Source organism: Platalea leucorodia (assembly GCF_965183815.1).
Source record: "Platalea leucorodia genome assembly, chromosome: 2".
NCBI classification, from domain to species: domain Eukaryota; kingdom Metazoa; phylum Chordata; class Aves; order Pelecaniformes; family Threskiornithidae; genus Platalea; species Platalea leucorodia.
Window position 1 is genome coordinate 78,834,928 of NC_138824.1, and position 26,693 is coordinate 78,861,620.

At 35.9% G+C, this 26,693-nt stretch overlaps 1 protein-coding gene across 1 annotated transcript; it reads right to left on the bottom strand.

Annotated features, from left to right (window-relative positions):
- Window positions 1-1,760: 1,760 nt before the first annotated feature.
- On the bottom strand, window positions 1,761-26,693 carry PNPLA4 (patatin like domain 4, phospholipase and triacylglycerol lipase). Its single transcript, XM_082337857.1, has 9 exons — window positions 26,649-26,693; window positions 25,033-25,345; window positions 24,142-24,268; window positions 18,370-18,554; window positions 14,173-14,267; window positions 13,866-14,001; window positions 10,379-10,444; window positions 4,443-4,595; window positions 1,761-2,477 (listed from the first exon to the last, which is right to left on the bottom strand). Exons 2-9 carry the CDS (start codon window positions 25,261-25,263, stop codon window positions 2,346-2,348), a joined length of 1,125 nt encoding a protein of 374 aa, XP_082193983.1. The 5' UTR covers window positions 25,264-25,345; window positions 26,649-26,693; the 3' UTR covers window positions 1,761-2,345.

Below are 26,693 nucleotides of genomic sequence, written 5' to 3' on the forward strand. Positions count from 1 at the left end.
GCTGCAAATATTACCCAAATATGCTAAGAAATAACCCTTTTTTCAAAGAAGATATTTTTCACACAAACAAAATGGATTTAAACATAGTTGGCTGAAAATAATGCATTTCTGAATGTGCTTTACTATGCTTTGTTAGGACCAATTGAACAACTTAGAGAAAATAGGCTTGCATCCTTCTGCTTTGGGTAGGTCATCTGCAATCAAAACACATGTATAAAATGGTAGTAACTGAAAAATCTTCTGAGTCTTGCTATGCATGCAGCAGTATCCTTTGAACACTCGTGTTATGACTGAACAAATTTCTGTCCTCCTTCAACTTTTATGCTCCAACACAAAAAACCCCACCACTTTATCACAGTGAATACTTCCACATCTTATCTCTGCATTAATATGATTTTATTCTTCCTGAAAAATCTTGTATCATCATACCATAAGACTATGACGGTCAATTTCTAAAGCACTTAGTTACCTGTGGGTCTTAGGGCTCAGTAAACATGATACTGCATATGTTCCTGTGGGTGACATTAATACATGCTGAAAGAAGTCAGATTTTTATGGATTAAAGAACATGGCAAACTATGACAACGTTGATGCTCAAAAGCAACATACATCATCAGTAAATGAACTCTGCATTTAATAACCTTCTCCTTTAAAAGCAACTCAAAAAAACTGCATCCAGAGAAACAAGCTTTATACAGGCTTGCTAAACATATATGGCGCCATTAACGCTCAGAATGGTAACCGATCAGAAGATGTACGCTGTTTCTGAGAGCTGGTGAGTAGCTCCAGGCCCCCAGAACGCAAAGTGAAAAAGAGCTGTTTTAAGTTTCCACCAGAGTGCCAAAACGGGTATTACCATTGAATCAGAGACTTAGGCCATAGCAGACCAGTGTGAAAGAGAACTCCTTAATAGCATTATCTACTATTTCTATTCATGCTGAAAGTTATCCTCTGTATAAATGAGTATGAAAGTGAGCCAGACACAGGTGCCTTGGTAGCACAAAGGTAACTTATTTCAGTTTTACATGCAAAAATGCTGTCCTACAGATCTGGAAATCTTGCAAGCTATCCTGTTTTCACTGTATACAGAACCTCAGGCTTTATATCAGCATTTTTTTATTTCTTTCATTATCAAAAACAGTAATAAAAGAATTCAATCCCTGCCACATGAATCCTAATCTGATGCAATCTACGTATCAATGTAGATCTGGTGGCTATGTGCTGAAGAGGCTTTCAAACAGCTGTACCAGATTTTTTTTTTTTTAACCTCCCCAGATTTTCTGTTGTTTTTTGGGAATTCTATAATTTCATACATGTTTAATTCAATCTCCATTTTTTTTTTTTTTTTTAAGTACTAAGAAATCAACTTAAAAAAAACCCACTTAAAATACAAACACTGTTTGCTTTCAAATGAACAGCTGTGGATTTTCAGATTTAGGCATTAAGGCCGAAAATCTGAACTTGCACTTAAGGTAGTCAGTGCAAGGTGAATGGTAAAAGAACAAGCTAGGCGAGTCTGAGTTCATTACCTGCTAACTTACTTCAACTTCTCTCCAACAGACTGGTTTTTTTGCAGATAATCAGGTAGTTACAATATTCTGAGAAATTTATAAATGACCTCTTGACAAAAGTTTCAAGAAAATATATTTATTCAATTTTAGCAGAGGAAGAAAACATAATAAATATAACAATTTCTTACACCATTCTTTACAAGATATTTTTACGTTCAAACATTACATTTCTGTTACAAATTTCAACTAGTATTTCAAATTTTAAAAGACCACATTCACTGAAAAAGGAAAGAACTTTTAACATTAAAAAATAAATATATCAGAGTAAAAGAGTGCAAATGTTTTTTTTCTTGTGGCTAGTGCTAAGTGTTCAAGTCCTTTGGAACACTGCAAGATGAGTATCAGATCAGCAATATTGCAAGCATCCAATTAGCACGCACAACTATTACATTAAGTGAACAATACAGATTGTAATTTTTCATGGTACAACCTTGATTTGTCTCTCAAATAACACTGAAAAAGACTTTTCCAAATTTCTGTTATTATGACAACATGAGCTTTTTACAAATCCCACACTCAAGTTCTCAGCTGAAGCAAAACGGATCTAAGCTTGAACCTTCTCAAAACAAGACAACTGCCAGGCAACTACAATTATCATTCTGACAGGTTTATATAGGTCTTCGGAGGGCAACTGATACTTTCTCAGCAGAAGGAGATGCAATTACATTGGGATTTTTATTTCCATAAACTGGGACAGCAATCCCTTAGATTCTGTAGGATGCCCATAGCTGTGTTTTGATAGCCATCAGGTTTTGTTCATTTTCTATGTACCATCTATTCAAACCAGTTTTCTTTCAGTAAAAAACGTACAGCATCATCAAATCCATTTTGGTACAACGATTCCATTTTCTCCTGGTTTGGTGGGAACAAAGCTTGATTAAGTCTTACTAGGTTGGCCAGAGACAGCTGCAACAGAGCGAGAAGCTATAAATTAGTTTATTAAAGCAACTTATCTAGACTTGACTGTGTTGCTATCTGTTCTGTCATCTGTTTCATGTAGCATATGTAAAAACTTAAGACCAGCATGGCTATGTCTACACTAGTAAATTAACCGTGTCCAGGTACACTGCTGAGCGCCAAGACAAACTGGCACAAATGGTCTGCATATCCACTATTAAACTCACAGCCTCCAAGACAGACTGTCTGCCTGTAAAACTGCCCAAAGCTTCTGAAACATTTTAACTTCGGAACCATTCCCAGAACTGTCTGGCAGAGTGCTAGCTGGCACATGCTAAAGTTGTGCAAGGAAATATTTTGACAGCTTACTAGTGCAAGCCACCATATTCTTGGCAACATTCCCAGGCAATGTTTAACATACGAGTATAAACGTAGCTTGTATTACCAACAAATTAAGACCTACTCAGCATCTCAAGTGGTCACTTTCATGGTGTAAAAAGATTTCAGAACTCTATTCTTGAATAAAGACATGATTGTTTACAACAAAATTAAAAATATAATTAGATTTAATAAAGTTCTGAACACTTTATTTACATCATTAATTTAATACTTTAGCCACATACTTCATTATTCACAATTTTGAAAAACAATATCAAACTAATCTTCATTATTTGAAGTAAGCAATTATTCAAATTTACACTAATAGATGCAGGAGGTTCAAAGAGACAGAAGACTGCTCACATTCCAATCCAGATAAATGAAAATATACATCTCTATTTTATGCAGATTACAATATTGCTGAAAAAAATTTATTCTTAGTTCACATTTTTACAGCTCTAAAAGCTAAGGGTGCTTCAAATGGAATAGTTTAAAATGTTGCCTGAGATTCTGCACAATTCTGCATTTGCAGAACCCTAGAAGAAATGTAACTCTGCAATTAATTTTGTCTCTAAACTGATCTAATCACCAGCTCATTTTTCCTCCTCTAGATGCACTAGATATTAGCTACAAATCACAACCAAGAAATATACAGTGAGCAATTGCATATATTTTCAATATATACAAAATCAATAATCTCATGCTTTATGATCATTTACCAAGTACTATCATGCTTAAAATCTCTCTGTGAAACATAAAGATTCAGAAATTGGTCCAATTTAGGATTACATTACTCAAATTAAGAAAACATATTAAGAACTGTCTAAAAGAAACTTTAAAAAAAGTAACAATTATTGCTAATTTTTATTTTTTCTTTCTAATGGAGTTTTGTTGACAGCTAGGTCTACTGCTATTCAGTATTTTCTTTCATCATGTCAAAGGAAGCAATACTGTGGTTAAAGTTTGTGAGACAACGCTTGCAAAGACAGAAATGTCAACGATTAAAAGAAGGCCATAACAATCAGTCTTAGTCTATATTTCCATATACAGAAGTGTTTCTGTAACATCTAACAAAACTTCTGGAAAAATGCTGTGGTTACAAATGTTCAAAATCTTAACATGAGCTCTCTTGAGCAATGAGGTGACAAGCCACTGTACCATTTCAAATGTACAACAAACTTGTATTTTAAATTCAGTTAGAGCAGCTAATTTCAGTAAGTATGAAGGGATGTTCTGGAGTTTCCCCCTCCTGAGGTATTCTACAGAAGTCTTTTTTTTCTCCCTATAAACACTCTGCCTAGCCAAAGACAGCTGATACTTAAAGCAAGCCTACATTATTTACATTTAATAGCCTGTGATAATTTGCTCAATTTTGTGCTAGATCAAAGCTTTTCAACCTTTCTGACAAAATTTCTTCTATGTCTTCCTTCCCTTATGTTTAAGAAAAAGCTTACACTCCATTTGCAAAACAGAAAATTCCAAAACATTACTTAAGCTGATATATATGCAGAAAATAAACACTTAAAAATAAGCATAACCTTAACTGCTCAACTACCTTTCCTTCTTCTGAAGTTATTTAATAAACAAGCAACTCACCATTATATCTTGTTTTGCAAATTTAACATAAAGATCCACACGTCCTTTATCTTGTGGACAGATATCTAATCGACCACTGAAAGGAGAAATCGTCACAGTTCTTCCAACAGGCAAGATAGGAAGGCCATTGGTAAGACCACCATCAACCCACTTCTATTGGAAAATAAAAATATTTTCAAAGTAACCTTAGCACACTATGTTCATAATTAAACACTTCATCCTTCCTGTCCCTGCCTCCTCCACCCCACCCTCAAGAAAACTTACAAGTTTCCTTCTGAGAAAATCATGAATAAGCTTGAGTATGAAGCATAAAACTCAAGGAACTGACAATGTACACACACAGTGTTTGTTTAATGAGTATTTGACATAATGTGTAAATATGTGTGTAATATATTTATCAAGTTACTGACACGGCTTGTTAGTTGACCTAATAACAAAATGCCCCATACAGAATTTTTCTCAACACATACATGAAAAGTTAAGATTGTTAATATTACATGTGAACCATATCAGATGAAGTGTACTCCTCTCAAACATTACTCTGATTCAAACTAGGAGCTGGACAATCTGTATGTGCAGGTAAACCGACTGCACAACCTAAACCAAAAATGGCTTCTCTCTTCTTCTTCCAGAGCCTCTTGTCTTCTTACATATACAACACAAGACAGCAATAGCTGGAAAGTGGAGGGTAAAAGTGGGAAGGACCTGAATGACTACAGCACATTAGAGGGAGCAGACATCAGGTCTGCTACAGGAGTATAGGAAAGAATGAGGAAGAAAAAACAAAAGCAACCAATTAATTTCTTGCAGAGCCTCACATTTTTTTGGCAGTCTAGGGGCACAAGCCTGATCTTCACAGGGACCATAGCAAAATTCCATCCTAGTATAAGCAGGGAGAGCTGTGACATCTCTTTCTAATGTATTTTAGACATTCATATTTCTTACTGTGCTTACATGCGTAACTCAAAACTCAACACCAGTCTACTGGCTAGATGCATTCACTGACATCATAATGAGGTCTGGTGATCAGATGCATCTCACTTAAGTTCATACATCTGCAGGCAAATTAGTCATTCTACACTTCCTTTATCATCAAGGGAGAGAACACTTCTAGCAAATGATCCACCTTATTCTAAAGTAAGCACTTACATCTGATTTGAATTGTGCTGAAAAAGTGCTTTCTTCTCTTCTTCTCCACTAATTATAAAGGAAACACGCGTTAACTTTGTATGATGTAGACTACTGCACACACCTAAAGCTAATCAAGTTGAAATCCTGTAAGAAATAATATTGTAAGATTCACCTCAGTGTTTCTTAAGGGTTTGACCTCCTCAAAGATAAACTGAATGCTCCAGGATATCAGCTTCAAGTTTCATTTACAGAGAACACTACAAACAAATGGCAAATTGTACTAGTACTCTTTAGCGCCAGTCAGGCAGAAGACTGCTTTTCTGCTGTAGGTGATACTGTATGTGACTGTTATGAAACAGCAAAATAATGCAAGTTTTCCCACAAAATTACTGCAAATGCCACAGGAATTTAGTCACAAAATTAAAAAAAAAAAAACCAAACAAAACCAAACTCCCACAAAAAGTATACTATTACAAAGTTGTTTACAACATCTAAATTAAACTTGTCTTCAAACTGTTGGCAAGACACTAGCTTTCAGTGCAGTGGCTGCTATACAGGAAGCATTATCTCAGGTTACAGTGTTTGTTCTTCAGAAGTCCCTGAGATTCTCTGAGGTCTGTCACTTGGTTGTATAGATCCCTCTCAGCTGTATCCTTTACTCTTGCTTAAAGCAAACCTCCTTTTAATTCTACAGGTATAGATTTCTCCCAGTACCACTGTTGAGTTCATGCAACCAAAAGACTTTGTTGTCACTTGCCCCTCCTTCCACTGTCAACTCCCATATCTGGCAATACATGGATTTACTCTTTTACACATGGATATATAGCAAGCACCATTTGGGGGGAGCGGGCAGAGGGGAAGGTTGCTTTGTCCCTCCACTCCGCCCTCTTTTTCACTTTCTCAGATGAAATTTGCCATTTCACAATTCTTTGTGCTCCTGAGCTTAAAATGTAAGCTACAAATATTCACATTCAGTAGTGTCCATGAACCTTCTCACCCTATTATTTTGTAACATGCTTTAGAGCTTGACTCTTGACATTAGCTCTTGATGTCAGTACCCACAATCCACCACTGAATTCCTTCACTTTCCACAAAAATTGTATTTCTCAATTCTTAGGATTGAGATTGTTTTGCCTTAGAAAAAGAGGCAAAAAAAAAAAAATATAAAACCATTTAAAGCTATCTTTCAGACTTCTCAAACTCCATTACACCATTGTTGCGATAACTGTGAGTAAAGCTGCAACATACTGTAACATTTCTAACACTAAGGCTTTTTTTTCTGTGTGTCTATAAATAGTCATTTATTATTGATTTAAATGCAATGTTCCTTGGAGTACTAAGTGGCTTTTTGTTGCAGTTCCTACAGTGACAAGAACAGTAGAGTCCCTGTCTAAGCCAAGTCAAAGACACCGTAACAGATGACATTATTAATGTCTTTCACAAGTCTAGCTTAGTACTTTTACCACTTAGAAGTTCTCCCGCTTTTAAAAATTCTGATTATTTAGGTTTTTTTCCCCTCTCCTCTTATGCAACTTCAATATTTATTCGAAAAATCAAAATATTTACCAAGGCAAGTGCAATACTTTTTGTTAAGCACTATATTTTGTAAACTCTGTTATTCCTAGCTGACACGCCCTCTGTCATTTTATTTTCTTTCAAACATTTGGGAGAAAAAATGCTTCTCAGTCAAAAATATTTTGGCTCCACAGTATCTCATGTTACATAGTTAAAATAAAACATTTGTATGCTGAAAATAAAGAAATATAATGCCCCATATTCTTTTCATTTCATTAACCAATTCTTGAAAAATGCTTCTTAGCTGATGAGGCAAATTCCTGGTAACTTCTGAATTAGTTTCTTTTTTGTAAGTACAGTGCAAAGACAGAGTTCTGAAATAATGTGAATGAAAACCAAACCAGACAATGAAATTAAGAATTTCGGCTGATCCTAACAGAATCTACCCATTTACCAGTAGATGGTTTTTACAAAGCTGTTCTGTAAGAACTACAGTGACAGAAACTACAGCTTCATCATCAGATACAGTCAACTCAATCATCTGTGGATCTTTATCTGTCTTAAAGATTAACCTTGCCAGAGATTCAGAGGACACTAAACCAACTAAAAGAAAGATAATTTCACATGGAGCAAGTTTGCCCTGCTGTTACTGGAAGCCTAGTCCAAGGGCACCTTAAACACCCAGCCCAGGTAAAAAGCTAGCTGACATCATTAACAGACTATAACTTCTCAGATGTTGCTTTATACTCCCTTTTGCGCTAGATTATTTTTAGGCTCATCAAACCAGAAGAAAACATACTATGAACAGACTGTTGTTATGCCTATGTTACCATGCAATTTAGCTTATTCACCCCAAAAGTCTAGCCCCCAAGCATACATACTACAGGTATGCTAGCTAATTCCAGTGTGAGCCAAATGCTTCCCAAAAAGCATTCTTCCTGAAAAGAAAACTAAAGCGCAATGCTGGGAACAGTTTACCCTGGGGTTTACTCTCTCCAGGCAGTATGGACAGGCTAGCAACAGGTTTGGGTATTTTCTGACACTGTCCCAGCAAAACTGCACCATACTCCCTTACGTATCACGCAACACGTATTTCAGTATGTTATCTAAGGTACCTTTCAAAAACATTCCCAGATGGCCTGGCGATATGTATGCAAGTGACATATGTAGCCCAGAGAAGATCCAGATCAGCTGTTCTGAAGCACAGGTAAGGCCAGTAGACTCGAGCAGCAGGGAGTAAGCTCAATTCCATGCTGCCATGGACCATATGGCCAAAGGAATTTACCCCCTGAAACTAATGTAAATGCAGGTAGACAGACAGAACTTTAGTCTGTTACAGTAAAGCTTTCGGAAAACTTGGAATATGATGCTAATATGATAGGCGGCCTCGCAGAGCCAAATCAATATCCATCTTACCAACTTCAGTGCTTACCATGTCTGGATCACGAGGTTACATGCCATGTATCTGGCTCTACGCTGCATGCTTTAGGGCCCCTATTACCCACCCACATATCCTTGTTACCCGCTGTTCCAAGCCGTGGAAATACTATTGCAATAGAAATCCTATGATCTTTGCTCTCACCCTGCTCTAAGCATTTTGGCCTAAAGAATGGAAGTCACATTCATTTATGGGCAACAATTTTCCCAGGGGAAAAAAAAAAAAAAAATTCCCAAACCACAAATGCAGTGTTTTAAAAGAGTATGAGAAAAGTCAGTGCAGACATGCATAACTAATCATTCCAACAAATAACAATAAACGAAAGCAACCTTCTTCTCAGAAACTGCCTTTTCTGAAGGAGAGTAGTAAGAAGCTTTGGGAATAACAACAAACTTTCAAGTAACAGAAGAACCAGTTTCTGTGAAACATTCACTGATTTCACTTCTGAAAGCAAAAAATAAAGCTGGGCAGGAACAAGAACTGTCCACTAAGAAGAGGCTGAAGGTGTTTCAGTAAATACTACAATACCCGGGCAAATCATAATAGCAGTGTTCATCCAATAAAATGGGTTTTAAATAAGTTTTGGACAAAACTCTGAGCCAACTTTTCATTCTCTTAATTGAAAGAACAACACAAGAAATTAAATAAAGACACTTCCTTCCCTTTAACTAATGGCAGAATGAACCTAAAACAACCATGTATGCCCCTTCAACTGCACAAGCAACATATAAAGACTCTAATCAACAAAATTTCCAGACCCTGGGAAGCTGCAAGGAGTCTCCATTTAACACAAGCAGTCAGGCAATACTGATTTAAACCCTTCAAACATTTTAGCTGGTATATATTGCTGTATACATAATTCTAAAGCTGACAAGCCTTCTGACATAACAAACTCCAATTCCCTCTTGCTAGAGACAAATGCATATGGTTTTGTGGGGTGTTTTTTTTTTGTTTGTTTGGGTTTTTTTTGTTTGTTGTTTTTTTGTGGTTTTTTTTTGGGGGGGGTGGGTTTTTTTTTTTTGGCAGAGTGGCTGTAAGGATTATAGATGTTCTAAAGGCACCATTTGGATGCATATGAGGAAATAAAGGAGACAGTATCATGTAGTATATCTCAGAAAGAAAAAAAATGGCTATTTTCATGCTTCTAGTAATTACAAACAGACTAAACAGTCAAAATTATTCTTAAAATGTTAATACATTTATGTAAGTAAGACAAAAAAGTTCTTGAAGCTAAACCAAGTACAGGCAACTGTGAAAAGGTTTTCTTATAGTAGCGTACATCTTTGAAAACTTTATAGCTGTGTGCTATAGGGGAAAAAAAGTTTATTCTTTAATGTTTATCCAGAGATAAGAGATTTGAAGGTGCCTGAAGCATGTTCTCATGTTCCGTACAGAATTACAACACAGATGTAGACACACACATGTACTCCAGCAGTGTCCAAGCTGCCAAGACCTCCCTTATCATTCCTTCCATTAAACAGAAAATCAGAATGGTGGTCCTTTAAATTGCAGAAAACATTTTAGAGTTGGTAACACAACTTACCGTGAGAAGCATCTTTACTACAAGAAGCTTTTTCTAATGGTAAGCAGGAGACATTATCTTTAGGAAACAGTTTCATGCCACACAGATCATTTCAGTCTCAACACCCACAATTTTTGAAACAACACATGAATGAACTCATGACATCTTTCATGGTGTTAATCTACAGTATCAACAGAAACAGTAACTATTCTACAAAATACCGTACTGCAATTCCCACCTACCCTTCCCCCAAGATCAAATAATTACATCATAAATGAAGAATGCTCTTACAAAAAAAAAAGTTGGTAGTTAAACTTAATGAAAAATTACCTCTCCTTTATATTCAACTGGCTTAATTCCTGCATATACTGGTACAAAACTACTTGCTAGCAGGACCTAGAGAAAAGAAAGAAGAACAGAGAACAGAAGTGAAGAAAAAGCAACAAATTAATTCTGAACCAATACATATTTTCATACATATTTATCTGTATTAAATAATATAGCAGTAACCAGTTAATATATTAGTTTTTCGTAAAACCATTGTCATCTCAAAATGTCTTGTTGTTGTAGTATGTCAAAATGTGATTAAAACTACTCAGTAGGGTTTGGTTTTTTATGACTTGACTCTCTATGACAACTCTCAAAACAAAACATCACAGATTAACTCGTTGATTAATGTGATTCAAAAGAGTATGAACCTAGTCTTACAGACTGTGAAGTAAATCTATGATTTTGCAGAAACTATGCATATGCTGAAAAAAATGCCATATAGAGTATTGTCAAAGAAGAAGCTCACCCAATCATTCTGCTGGCATGTTAATATAGTGTTTACTCTTCTAATAAATCAGATTGTCTAAGAATTAAACATTTTGAAAAATACTAAACAGCCTGAAAATTCACAGATGTATATCTTTATCAGTATCAATACTTTCCATTTAATGCATTCAAGTATTAACAAATTACTACTTGTCCTATTGTAAGCCTACGTTGCTGTCTACAGCAGTTCTCAATTTTTATTTTTTTTTAGACCACAACACCTCTTCTGTCATGTACTGATGTGCACACACACACACCTTTCTATCCACTCATAGTAATATCTATGACTGTGTGTGTATCTCTATACCTATGTATCCACCCATATATATATATATATGCAATTAGTTAACAGCATTTCAAAGACAAGGGGTAGATGTGTGGACGAAGTGCAGTATGTCAGAAATTTTCATATAGCTAAATGTGGAGAATATGCATGCATGTGCGTGCATGGCAGCATGAGAGAGAAATCTGGGGAACAGAAGCAGGTTACAGACTGGAGTATATACTATGTGAAGGATGATCAGATGCAAAAAAACCCACAATCCACAGAGATCATAGAAGAAAATGCCTGAGCTTTTTTTGGTGGAATTACATTTATTTTTACAACAAGTTAAGCTACTTTCAGTATTAAACACCTTTCCTCCCCTAACAAGTTTCAATTAACACTCCATATCAAGTCTAACTTTCACTTTGAGAACTCTTTTCTTGGCTGTTTCTCTTCCCAGCAATCTAAAGCACCAAAGCTTTGTCTGAGCTCAGATAAAAAGGCTTTCTCTTCTTATTTTCCAAACGTGAAACTGTAGCTATTTCTCTACCAGACAGGCCTTTCCCTCACAAAATCGTAAGGTCCCCCTTGAAACTATTCCTCTTTCAATAGTGACATCCTACAGGGTTCCCAAGTTCCCAACATCAGCTTCTTCCCCTGCCCAACTCCCTTTCTCCTCTCTCCTTCAACTCCATCTCAATAACTTTGGCCCTTCTAAACTAAGAGAAATGGGATCAAAAGGTTTAGTGAAGGAAGAGAGTCAAAACCAGGTGACCTCTGCAAAGTGCGAATTCCTTTCAAGAAGACTGAAGAAAGCAGTTGGCCTTCCTTATAAAGTCACTTTGATCTCAAGAGTGAGGTGAGGAAGGACAAGTTTGAAGAACTAACACTTTCAGTATTTCCCTACCACTAATAGACTAGTGTGGACTCCTATCCACCGCTCCCACCTTTCCAAACTAAATACAACCGTGTTCCACACCCTGCTCCCTCACAAACATACAAATCATGCCTCTCTTCCCCCTCAGCTCCAGTTTAAGAACTGCAAGTCTAGGAATGCTGGTACATGATTATTTTGTTCACATATGTAAAGACTGTTTCAAAAGTGGGAGATTATTAACTGCCTTTCCACGTCCACTGGGAATAGTAAAAGAAAATAAAAGCTTAAAATTGTAGCAACATATATTCAGTTTAGCCATTATGAAAAACTTTGGAACCATAAGGCTTGTTAAGCGTTGAAATCAATTGCATACGAAAGCGAAAAGATTTCTGGCAGAAGGTACAGAAGTTTTGCTGTTATAAAACACTGCTTGCCCAGCAGTATCTTCATCCATGCCTTGAATATAGTAGATCATGTCTAGGAAAGGCGTAATATGACTATATAACCTAACAAGCTCTATCTTCCATGCTACTGGGGCAGCCACCAGCATTAAGACTGTTGTATACATGCATAGCTGAAGGCACACACAAAAACATGTATTACAAGATGCACTGAAAGAACAGACAACATGAATGTATTCCAATGAGCAATTATTTGGAATTTTATTACTATTATTCCAACCCATTCCGCTGCTAGCATATGGAACAAAAGAATAGAACAGAAATGGTTAAGTCAACGAAAGAACTACTGAAATACAAATAAAATATATGTATTTCCAAGGTCATCTTGAAGCTTCTAATTGTCTTCAGGTTAGAAGATTTCACTGCAAAAAACCATAAACCTACAGAATAATAAACTCCATGCTTGTCACTGCTGGCTACCATAGCTAGAAATAACACTGCATAATTTGAGATAAAATTTTTGCATAGTTAGCTTTGCATGATTAAGTCCTACAAATTTTGAGAACTGATTGACCGTGTAGACTATAACAGGGTTAAAATTTTAAAAAATGGTACTTTAAAGGCAAACTTCCAATGCATACTTTGAGATTTTGTTAACAAGTGTGGTATTTTTTCCTTTAAGTTTTAATTATACAGGTTCTCTTATTTACTCTAAGCATCTACAAGGATAGGGAAAGAAGGAATTTCTTCTTATTCTATTTCCTCCTTTATTCTGTTATATCTTGTGATTTCCTCCACTAAGATATAACCAATTACTAGAAAGAACATTTGCTTTACATGCATCTGATCTGAATTCATCCTACCGTTTCATATCAGCTCATGTATACAATCCTGATCCAAATTTAAAAAGTGGCCTTCAAAAGAAAAGAGAGGGGCACTAAAAGATATGCTTTCCAGTGACAGTTAAAATACAGTTTATATATGGTACTTAACATTACATTGTATCTATTCCCCACAAGGACTTGTAGAAAGTGTTGGATTTTTTTTTTTTTTTTAAGACAGGAACTTTCTTTTCTTTACTTTGTTTTGTGATGAAACATAATATAAATGATATCAGTGAAGTAAGAGATGCAAAAACTCAGCAAATTGTTACAAAATTTGGAGATCCTCTGTTTTATTCTCATCTACTGTAACTATTAGCTACCCTGTCACCTTTTAAAACAGACTTTGCCTACAAGGTAGTGCTTTAAAAACAGATGAAGGAAACACACACAAAAATAAATTTTAGCAAAATTTGCAAAACTGCTTCCATTGTTTATCTTATGGTTGTAGAGCCACTGGTAGTATAAGTGATTACTTGAGTAAAAGAGTGATTTATTGTGTACCTAATAACATACTCCTAAACCTTGAAGAAACTCGAACATTTTTATTTAAAGCAGCAGTACTCAACTTCATTACCTTAATGAGGTCCTCCCTGGATGCAAAACTTGAAACCAAGTGATTTTCCCCATTTTTGGTGTTAGTGACTGACACATAGAGCCGGTTCTCAGCTACCTCATGAGCATTAGAAGGAAGAATAGACTCTATGCCTTCCCTAGAGTAAAGAAAACACTAAACATTATTCACCATCATTATTTAAAAACCTTGCAAATACATTAGGGGTGAAAGAGTGCTGAGCTCCCCACAGAAAACATATGCACACTCTCAATTTTCAGTTAGAGACCTTCACACAAAAACGCTCTTATAGATGCATTAAGATAGGTACCTAAGTGTTTTCATAAAATCATAACCAGGCGTTACAGCACCAAAGTCCAATTTTCTAACTTCCTCTGCAAATCCATAGGCAAACTGCTTACATTTCTGCAAATAAAAATATTCACCATTAAGGATGTTTTAGTTACGAGAAGAATGTTCAACTGCTGTATCTAAAACACACTAGTGGCTAAAGCTTTAATCATTAGAGAGTTATAAGATCCGACTAAAATACTTTCCCATACGTGCTTATTTTGTAACAAGATATGCATAACAAAATGTTGATCCTTTTATAAGAACTAATTTGTAAGAAAACAAGATCCCTAATTAAAAAAAGCAAACAACAAGAACCTCACAAGAATACCACTTTAACAATCAAGGAAAATTAAAGGCTATTTTTCTATGTATTACCACTGCTAAATAATCAGTTCTCTGAACCATGTTATTACCAGAACAATCATTTACATTTCAAGTGTAAAGCCACCTTTTATTTTAAAGACTACATCAGTACTAAAACCAGACACAAGTACCTTAAGATGCTTATAAGCACTAAAAAAATTATTACACTTTCTTCTCACTAATGCAAAAACCATGCTATTAACAAATACTCATATTTAATGAATAAAATACTGTGGAAGTATTTAATGAATGGAATACTAGAATGGAAGACAAAGGAAGAAAAGACAACTGCAGAAAACCATGCAACAGATTCCACTGCATAGAGAACCTCTTTTACGCAAACTGAAATGCCTAGCATTAATGACTGCAGAAAAATAGTTTGAAGTGTGAGCCATAAGAACTCCAAAAGGAGAGTAAAGGAATAGGTAGCATTTATTTTTTAGCAAAAAGATTCTGAAACAATGAATTATGATTCTGAATGCTTAAGACTCACTATTCAGTATTCGTATTCCTTTTTTTATCCTTTCATGCAGACTTCTCTAATGATTTTAGGGACTTGGGAAAAAACTAAGTCCATTCTTATGCAACTTCCTGAAATTGGTACTCAATAGATGTATTATACCCATATTCACCTATATAGCCACATGTTTACAGAATAAAAGATCTGTCTATAGATAGTTTGGGGTTCCTGGCTTATTAGCTTCCTGCATACAGAACAAATATGTTGCTAGTAATAAAATAAATGATTGATGTGACTGGGGAAAGAAAAAAAAGAAAAAAAAAAGAGAGAGAAGTGAATGTGCCCTATTGAGGAGAAGGGTACGGGGTTTAATGGAAGGAAAAACAGGAAAGAGTTGGGGTGAGGATTAGTATGAGATCAGGAACAAGCTGGTTGGAGCAGTTTAACTTCCTCACATAACTGTACGACACAGCACTCACCTAAGTGAAAGAAAGAAATGTAGTTCTTGCACTTTCTCTATATGGCCTTCAAATAAATGTATCAAAAAAGTTTGTTAAGAGGTCCATACCTCTTAAAGCAACAATCACTGTAAAGATTTGTGCTAATTCATTTCACATAGGTTAGATTTGCACCTTTACCCTAGGAGGTACTTGCCATTGCCAGTTCCAAGCCAATTCAAATATATTAAACTAGTTATATGCACCAAGTCTTGAATTTATTCTATATTAGCCAGTTAGGCTTCTTCTGTAGTCAGTCAGCTGGAAAGATGCACATTCAGACACCTCTCGCTCTAAATAGAGAAGAAACCCACAAACCGTACATAGAAGCACCTCAGAACTACTATCTTTATATCTAAGATGCTTTAATAAAGCGACAGGGAGCTAAGAGTAATAGGGAAATGGATGAATCCAAACCTAGGTGAATGACAGAAAACTACTTTCCATATTACCAGTACTAAGAATAGACCATAGAATTCTTGCTGCCAAAAGGGACAATTTCTTACCCCTACAAGTTGTTTATAATTTTAGTCCTAGAAGCTTTAAACAATACATCTAAATTTTAAATAGTGACTGAGGACATGTTTAGAAATTGTAACTACTTGTATTAAGTTAAGAAAACTTGACATCAAACATGATCAAGGTACTTTTGAAATAAATACATACTTATCTATAACTCTATAAGCCTCCCTAGAATTCTCAAGTCCCATGCCTTTTCAACAGTGACAAAAATCCAAGATATGACTGAAAAACATTTGCAAATTGTCACATTAGAACAGCAACTGTCAAAACAAGAAATCCTCAATGTTACATTCACTCCAAGATAAGGAAAGGTTATATTAGAGTTTTGAGACTAGGAGATGGAGAAAGTCCTAATTATAGCTTGTCTAACATAGCCATCTCTGGAGAGAGGGGGAAAAAAAAAAAAAAAAAAAGAAGAAAAAAAAATTAACTGATGTAAGAGTTATATTTGTGGATATAAAATATTTCAAATTAGAAATATAATAAAGGTAATAATAAAATTATCCTGATATGAAAAGTTAATTCTATTCAGTACACAACGCTGCCTTTACTTAAATTTCATGAGTATTAGGAAGAATTATTCCCCCTCAAAAAACAGCTCTCAATTTTCTATTTAAACAATATAATAGAATGACTAAAAAGCAGATAATAATAATTTAAAAAGACTAAAAAGTTCATGAAACATTCTTTAGTTTGCATTAAAATGACGTATTTTCAAGGAAAAATCCATCAGACTCAATGTAATATAGGCTTAGTTTCCACAAACATAAAAAAGAAAAAAACTCTTCTAATATTTTTCACTTAGAAAGACTTTTTTAAGTTGGACCAGGCTGGGAACAAATGCTCGTATCCAGAGCCTAGAACAAGCAGAAAAATTTCCTTGGGCTAAGAAAAGGCTAGCCGCTGTGCTCACCATATGGGAAATTAAAGTCAGAGGTATGCATTATACCGGGCAAACTTGAAACTGAACTACTAATCAGAGGCTACAGAAAAGGAGTAACACCTGAACAGAATACAAGTAAGGTTCTCTTCACAACAGAGTGGAACTTTCCTAATACCAAATCATAAAAAGAATGCACCTGGGGGGTGGTGGGGTGGAAAGAGGCCAGGGAAGAACTTACTGCTGAAAGCAACAGAAGTATAGCTAACTGCAAGCTAAGTTCATATCACAGCAGAAACAAACAACAAGCAAACAGAAAGATCAGTGGCAGAAGTGTGGTATTGGCTGGGACTATTGTTTGAATCATATTCAGTGAAAGCTGTAACAAGCAAGGCCCCAAGAAAGTTACCCGATGCTCACTGGACTGAAACCTAAGTGTACTTAGAACCAAAAAAAAAAAAATCTAACAGCCTTTTTTTCCCCCCTACAATAATGCTGTTAATTATAATTCAAAATAGTAGAGAAATATTAACATTTCAGCAAGGCCTAGTCCTCTACATATATTAAGGCAAAGTCACTACAAGCACTTCAGGAGGGCAAAGCAGCTTTAAAGCAGCTTTTTTTTTTTATTATTATCTGCTTTTTAGTCATTCTGTTATATTGTTTAAATGGAAAATTGAGAGCTGTTTTTTGAGGGGGAATAATTCTCCCACAGAACCTGTAAGAGTAGTCATTGAATATCACTTTGCTGTTTCTACATGACACCATGTCCAAGGTGAGAAAAGGGTGGCATCTCTGGAGTAAAAGAAAACCAAACACACAGGTATGGAGCATGTCAGAACAGAATGCTGTGAGGGTTAATCCTCCCCAGCACACACTGGGGCTACTGCTGTTGTGAACTGCACTGAGTCTAAAGGAGGTACACAAGCCACTTCTTGCGCTGTCTAATGAAGCACGGAGAACAAAATTTGAGCCGGTGTGTGGTGTTCTTTAACTTTATGAAGATAACAGTCCATCTACCAATTTCATCTCCCTTCACAAAAGGATGAAAGGATGGTGCTATGCATTTGCTTAACAAAGCCTACCTCTAGCCAAGAAAACAATGATTAACTTTGTAATGTACAGTGATTAAGTGCATATACATTTCAGTATATTAGAGTGTATCTGGTTGCATACAACTCAACATTCACACACATGAAATTTATATTTACATAGCTTAAAATATGAAGTTTGTATGACACTTTTCTCATAAAGAACTACTTGCTTCATAAACATTTCCGCCTATGAGTCACAGATTTTGTTAATGAAAACACATACATGAGTCCTGTTCCTTTACAAGCAAAAAGAAAAACAAGAATCAAAATATTTTAAAAAAACTTAATGGTAGATGATTATATAAAAAATATCCTTTGAAAATTATTATGTCCTATACCTACGAATTTATTAATTTACCTCTATATTTTCTGGTACCGCTAATAAGACAGTGGCAGCCAGTGATCCCGCAGAAGCTCCCGCAAAAGCTTTCACAACTTTCAGGAACTTCTTACCATGCCTGTAAAAAGCAGCTGCTGCCCCCAAGTGGTAAATACCCAGAAACCCACAAGCTGCAAATGACAGATTGATATGTTTCATTTTTGCTGTGGAAATAAAGTTTCACAGTCAGAAAAAGGATCAGTTAATTTTATCTTATAATATACATCTATTCTTTTGGCATGGAACACATAATATATTATATCTATATAACAAAAAGCAGTTTATTTAAGAACAGTAAAACCTTTTGATTACCAAATACATCAAACAAGTAGCAGTTATTTTAGCATCTCCAAAATTAAAAACAACTTTAAAACACTCCTTAGCATAAATCCCTTTTTCAATCAAGAAATATATATATCTATATACAATGTAATTGCACATTTTCATCTAACTTGTCAAAGAAATACAAAATAAAAGTAGCTACTCAAAAGTGATAAAAGAATGCTGTTGTAGAGTGAACACTGTTAGCTACCTACAGTAAAAAGTCAAATTAATTATAAAATTGCTGGCTACTATGTCATCATACTCCCCTTACACACACAGTCTTGAATCCAATATAATTCTCTAAGAAAGCATTTTTTTTCCTTCACCTCTGGAACTCATTTGCCTACTAGTATTATCAGTAGTCATTAATAGACAAATTCTTCTTTAAAGTAATTTCTTGTTTAGAAAAGAAAAATACAAAACATATCATTGCTGCTATTAGAATAAGAAGGAATACAAACCACCAAAGTAAAATACAAATCAATAAATATACGAAAACACACACATACACTCTGAAGGTGTCAAGGACAGAATTTAAATCTAATAAAAAGCACAAACAGGAAGCATAAGTTCAGATCCTTAGGGGTGGTTTATTTAAAAAAAAAAAAAAGGCTGTATATATTAGCTCTTCTGTTTCTGCAAATAACTACGAAAGCAAGCTACTTCACAGATTATATTGCACAGATATACAAGACTTTGTACAGATTATCTTAGTACTGAATTAAAAATAAACTAGTATATTTGGGTAGCATCAATATGAATGGGACTAAAAAGAAAATCAGTATATTCAGGACTACACTTGATTTTTCTGGTTCATAATGAGATAGCTGATGAGGGGCTTCTCTTGGAAATAATCTACAGACACTGTGGTGTCAGTTCTGATGAACAGAGGCAAACATATACAGCAACAGATTTTGGTTTAAGTTGCTTCTTCAGCTCAGAAATGGGAAGAGCAGGAAAGACGAGGATAAGAAACAGCCTTCAAAACCACTAGATAAGACGACACGATAAACTCAACTGCTTTACCCATAACATGATTAAAAGTAAAGAGAGGGAGCATGAGCGCACATCTCAGTACCAGGGCATACTGTATGGTGTATCAGTCATGCTGCTAAAACATTACACTATAATAAGGTAGTTTATCAACTAAACGCGGGCACTTTACCCCCTTTACACTGGAAACACTTGCATATCCACTTGCAAGTATGAATACCTGTAACTTACATCTAACACATCTGTACTGATAGAAAGGATTTCAGGCTGGCTCTTGCTGTGGCAATGTAAGAGAAAGGCATTTGCAATGAAGCAAATGATAAATCCTCTTACTACTTTTAAAAAGAAAGGATCTTTTAATTTAAAGAGAAATCACTGTACTGCATAGAAGATAAAAGTTGATGCAAGATTTTACTGGAAAAACAACACACACAGTTTTTCGTTGAAGATTTTTTTTTTAGTAGAGTGGAAAAAAACTAAAATAGACTTTGAAGTATGATGCCATGATACGCTTTCTTTCAGGCTAGTTAAACTCTCAGTAGTTTAACCAACTGCTGCAGCTGTTTCCATGCCTTCTGCAAATTAGAAGCAAAGATGCATTTGCATCACAGGCCACTCCGAGTTGGTTAAAGCAATTGCATTATTAAGTAGGAACAAAAGCAAGCATGGAAGAATTAACTCCTATTTTTGTCCAAAAGAGACTTCCGGCTCAAGACACTACTAATGTCAAACATTATATGAAATAAGGACCACGTTTACATAGTTAGTTGGTCAGAAAATAAACAAGCAAAGTAAGAGTTCACAAGTCCCAAGAATTACATCTAAGGGACCTATGAAATGTAACTAAGAAACACAAGTGTAAGATAATAAACTTATTTAAATAAAAACAAGCATATGTATATACACATCTTCTAAAGAAGGCTCATTTACAAAGCATTCTAAAAGGTATCTCTCCTTGCTGGAAAATATTTAGATGTTCACAAATCAAAAAAAGATGAAAATTAAAGACTATCTAAAGCATAGTTACAGCAAGAAATTTTAGATTAAGATTTTTTAAAAAGGAAAAAAAAAATCCCTACAAATGTAGAAGACAATCACACTTCAATGTATAAAGAATTGGCTGGTACGTTTTCTTCTCAAGTGAGTAGAACAGAAAAGGAGGTTATGTGAACTGAAGAGATTATTTGAATCTCAAATCAAAACCTACTGAAAATATACTGCCTGAAGTCAGATGTCCTTGACTTCTCCTACAAGTCTTCATGAGGAAGTTTTATTTTCTTATATAAGCTTTAGTCCTATCTAATTATCAGTTATTGTGAGTAACCACTGTTCTCTTCAGTGTCTGGATACATGGCATTCACTCTTTGATGAGAGTTAATTTCTTAACACTTAGATCCCATACTTCTCTTCCTCCTTCTCCATTCCCCTACCCAAGAGACAGAGATTATTGAATGAGTATTCACATCGGTTTCTTGACTGACAAAAGGACTCAGTGAGAGATGAACATGCAAAAAGAAAAAAGAACAGTAAGATTTCAAGTAAAGGAATACTGTTAAAGAATGCTGCTAGTCTCACACTCTGTTAAGAGTAGACTAATTTCAAGTCCAAAAAGATGAAATTAATGCAATCCAAAAAGCAGTTAAAAATAAATCATCTTTTTTAAAAAACAAAAACAAAAAAACAAACAGAAGTACTTGATCCACTGGATTTGTATGGCATGCAATACAGCACTGTTTTACAGATTCCCCAAGAGAACTACAAATCAAAAGTAGCAACACCATGGCTGTGTTATCAAGTCGCTATATTTTTATTAATTAGGGTCAGTTCCCAGGTCTACATTATGTATTTGTCACAAATACATGAAATTTAAAAATACTTCAGTACAAACGTTAATTGGCAGATGACATTCAGGATCAAATGACAGATCCAGTGGCTACATCTAGCTGCATGACTGAGAAATGGGTTTTGCACATACATGTAAAAACCCTACAAGTGGGTACATAATGAGAGAAAAAATAATAATTGAATCATAGAATAATTCAGGAGGTCTCTTGTCCAACCTTCTTCTGCTCAAAACAGGGCCACCTATCAGATCAAATCAGGTTGCTCAGGGCTTTATCCAGTTGTTAATTGAAAAATCATGTAACGTTTAGCTCCTAAATGCCAGCTAGTACCTGTTGCTGGGTGAAACAATCAGGTCTTCTTTCATTTGTTCAGAATATTAAAATGAGTAGAGTATTGCAAATAATCAGTGTTATAGAGGAGAAACAACAGAATATTAACATCTTCATTCAGCACTATGCATCTGCCTGCGGGGAGGTTCTGTACATCAAATTGAAGGCCTCTTACAAGAAATCTGTAAGAAAGCACTTAACCTGCAAAGATGATACAGATGAATAAGAATCATGGTTCTATAAGGAACTATCTGCTTGACAGATGCAGTTAAGCAATGTCGTTTCATGTTGCAAAGGAATATCTGGGTAAAAGATGAGAAAGCATTCATTAGATGAATGTCCCGTAAAATCAGAAAAGCAAGAAATAGGAAACCACAATACTCACTTTTACAAGAATATAAACCTTCCCATTTCTTTTGATTCTTGCAAATATGTCATGGCAACAACTTGATTTGCAAGTTGGAATGGTGTATTTCAGAGACAGTATGATTCAAAAATGTCTTTTGCTTTGATGATCTGGCAGATCACAGCTCTTTTGATCAAAAAGAGTAGTAGGGTTATAACAACTCCCAAGAGGACATGCAGAGAAACTTAATTAAGTCTATAGTATGACTATTGCCTGTCAATTTCTTACAGAGTACCAGAAATAGGAGCACAGTCACATCTGGACATGGACCATTTTTTTCAGGTGCCTGAGCAAACAGCAGAAATCTCGCTATCTTAGAAATGGTATGAAACACTGACTGTTAACAATATTATCTATTAACTCAAAGTTATCATATTGGCACGTGTCAAGAAAAAATTTCAATGAACCTTAAAGGATGCACAAGTACATTTCAGCTAGACAGTGCACACACTGTAGAAATATGACATAAATCAGACATATCAGATGCTTTTGCCACTGTTTTTAAAAAATGTTGTCATCTTACATGATTGGCAAATTTCACAATGTAAAGATTTTAACTGGCTAAGGGGATAGGTATGCTTCTGTTGTCCACAAGAAAAACCAGAAGCATAAGAAAAGATAAGTACAAGAAGAAACTAGAAGGACACTGGGGCTGTTCAATCTCATTATTTTACAGATAATGCAGGAGCATTCAGGAATAAACGTAAGAGTTCTATTTCAAAGATTCTCACATCTGAGAAAAAAAAAAAAAAAAAAAAAAAAAGAATTCACTGGTGATTAAAAATATACTGGGGAGGGCAGGGAGGGCATTTCTGTTTACCCAGCCATGTCTCATCCATTTGTAATGCAAACCTATAAGAGAATGTACGTAAGGAGACAAGCCTGTACAGCAGAATTATGATATAGTACAATATAGCTTTTTCAGGATAGGTACTGTCTTCCTAATTGTCATGCACAAGAAACAGCACAACAGTTTCTCATACTGCTGTTTCTTGAGCAATGTAATTATATAAACAGTATACGATCTCAGTGTCTTAACCAGTCATAACTACCTCCCTGTCACCCATTTGTAAACAAAAGCTGAAAATGCCCAAAGCAACTGACTAAAAAACCTTTACAAACAAAAATTAAATATACATAGAATGAGAATGACCAAGCACCCTGAAGCACAGGAGCTAAAATGTATGATGCATAACAGCACATTTGAGGATTAGTTATTAGCTAGGAATGACAAAACAAGCAAAGTTATGGAAAGAACTGTTTAGCTAGGCAGCATTGCTAAAATAAAGGTCATAATTGTAACTACTAATTTACCTGAATCAGAAATCATCACTCACACAGGAATGTTTAATTGTTTTTTCACATTTATAACAGAAAAAAAAAGTTCACTAGCATCACAGACCATTCGCAGCCTTCAGTGAATACCTGAGAAATTTATTCTCCCCATCAAAAATATGCTCACACAAAACAATAACCCATTCAACAGATTATACTCTACTTAAGAGTCACCACAGTTACTAGCAAGAGAACGGGAAAGCTAAGTTTTGCATCTATCTAGTCACACGGAATAAAGCATTGTAAGAGTTTGATGAAGCTGAAGAAAAAAATTAAAATAATAATAATACAAAATAATCAGCACACAATCCAATCAGCCATTAAGACACTTTGGAAAATTACATGAGTCTTTGCAAACTGTAAAAATGGTGTATAATCCCCTTAAAAGTAAAAAATAAACACATCACATAACACAGAACTTTCAAATTAAGGGTTTAGACCATCTTGATCATTAACACAAGATGTCTAGAAAGGACAGGGAAGGCTGACTTCTTAAGAGGGTAGCGAAATTTTCAATACCTTCTAATGAATGTTGGCTTCCATCACGTACTCCACTGGGACTTTTTCCAGCAGCTATTTTAGCTCCCTCTGCACTAGTAGCCATTCTCATATCTACTACTGATCGTTTATCATTTACCTTGGAAACCTACAATCATACAGTCAAATACTACTATTTAAAAAAGAAACAACAGGTGAATATAAGATGAACATTATTTATCCTTAAACAGATTAATAAAGTCAATTAAAATAGTTGTAAAACTATCTAGATGAATTTCTCAATTGCTTAGCCCCCCCTAAACTAGCTGAAAGCACAATGTTCTAGTATTTATAAAGTGCAGGCAGAAATTTATATTTTAGAGATGAACTTAATTGGACATCTAGAAAAAGAAAAACTTTGCCATTTGGAACTGCCAGTGTCCCAGATTAACCTTAATTTTGTGTCCCTTCCCACTATTTTTGTTTATATCCACAGATATTTTTTTTTTATTTTTATAATCAGACTCTTATGGTTTTATCCTCCCTTACCGATCCAATAAAAATTGACTTTTTCCCATTTTTTGTGCAAAATTGCATTAGTGAAAAGTTTTCCAGAGAACTCTGGTCCTATTCTTCACTAAACGGCTGTCACTCTAATAACCCTGTCGGTTATCATGCAGTATTGTCTAAAGTATAATTTGAAAAAAATTAATGTTTCTCCCCAGCTTAGAACTATCAGACACAAAAAGTTCATTCTGAAACACTGGTTCTCCTGCAACTTCTTGCTGCCTGCCCCTTTACCTTGATAGGCATCTTCAATTCATAAATAAGCCTGCAAGATCAAAAGTTTAGCTCTGTAGATTCTAAAAGAAATTATATTACCACTGTATTGATGCATACCACTTATACCCAGAGCACCACAAAAATACTTACCTCAAATTTAAGTCTGTTACGTGGCGCTCTTAGGGTGCAATAGTTTAGAATTCCAGTCCAGAACTGATGAGTTTTTGGAAACATGCAAGCACACAATCTGCCTTCTTTCAGCTGTGGCAACAGTATTTGAGCACCACAAAGGCTTCTAGGAGTCCACATTTTCTTAAAAGTCACCTCTGGATCCAGATGATGTGGTAACCAAACTGATACTCTCAGAAGCTGTTTTACCATGGAGTTACAAAGGATGTATCAAGCGATGAGCTTGGACACCATAGAAGTACACAGTAGAAACTTTCTCTCTTCTACACATAACCTGTTTAAAAACATTAAGGGGAAAAAAAAAAAAAAAAAGTAGCTGAAAGGTAGTTGCACACCAAGGCCCTGATACTGTAACAAGGCCCTCTTCACAATGCTCTCACATTTAGTTTTCAAGGGATCACAACCTAAAACACAGATGCGTTAACAGCTGATTCATTTGACAGTGAAACAGTTCTAGGCAGAACTTTTGTTCAGTAGCTACTGTCTGTCTCACCAGCCTCCATCTGGCACTGTGTTTGTTCACCACCACCCATAAAGTCAATTGCTCATTTCAGAAACAGGAAGGACTAAAATGGTCAGTAACTCAAAGAACAAGTGAACAAACTGTCCCTTATAATTAACAATGTGAATACACTGTTCCTTCTACCTCAGCGGAAAAATGTGCAAGGAGTGTTCCAGCAACTTCAAACCACCTGTTCACAAAGTGCTGATGTCAAGATCCTAGTAAGAAACACTCAAGCATGCCAGATGGTACAAGGCAAGCCCTGTAATCTTCTACGCTACAAGGGTATCACAGGAGTGACACGCAAATCAAAAAGTCTGGTTTACACCAAGCAAGACACGCAAATCAAAAAGTCTGGTTTACACCAAGCAAGACTCTGACTGTAAAGAATAACGTATGAAAATGCACTTGTTTACATGAGAAGAAAAATAGGTTATTGCCCTGACTACCAGTGCAAACAAACCCGTGTGATCTTGTGTAAGCAGGTCTCAGACTTATACTATCAACTTCAAATTTAACCCCAGTCAAATAAGTGAGTTTCAGGTTTTCTTCTTCATCTTGTGTGCCATGAGATGAGGCCTACAATGCAATTTGATTTTTCCTCCCTCTACTTTGCTCAGTAAACAACCGATATAAGCAAGCAAAACCGAGCTGGAACTGTGAGACAAAATTTTTAAATGTAACAAACGTAACAAATACAGAAAGTCAAGTGACAACTGAAGCCATCACAGCAGTAAGAAAAGTCACCGCGTCTTTTAAACTTGTAAACGTGCGACAGAAGGGTGATGTTTTAGCGGGCCGCATCCCTTCCAATTTTAACCTCAAGACCCCCCCCCCCCCCCGCCATCTTCCCCCGCTTCCCTCCGCGCAGGCCCCTGCCTCAGCCCCTCCCGGGGGTCTAAGGCGGTTTAGGCGCACAGCGGCGGCGCCCCACCCGCCTCGGCTCCCAGGAGGGACCGGGGCCGGGGCCGGGGCCGGGGCCGGGGCCGAACGGCCCCACTTCCCTCGGTAACGGCCACGGAGACAGCTCCGGCAGGGAGCAGCGGAGGCCGCCGGCGGGAGGCTTGCCGCGTACCACAGCTCGCCAGACGGCCGGGGCTCCCCCACCGCGATACCTCCC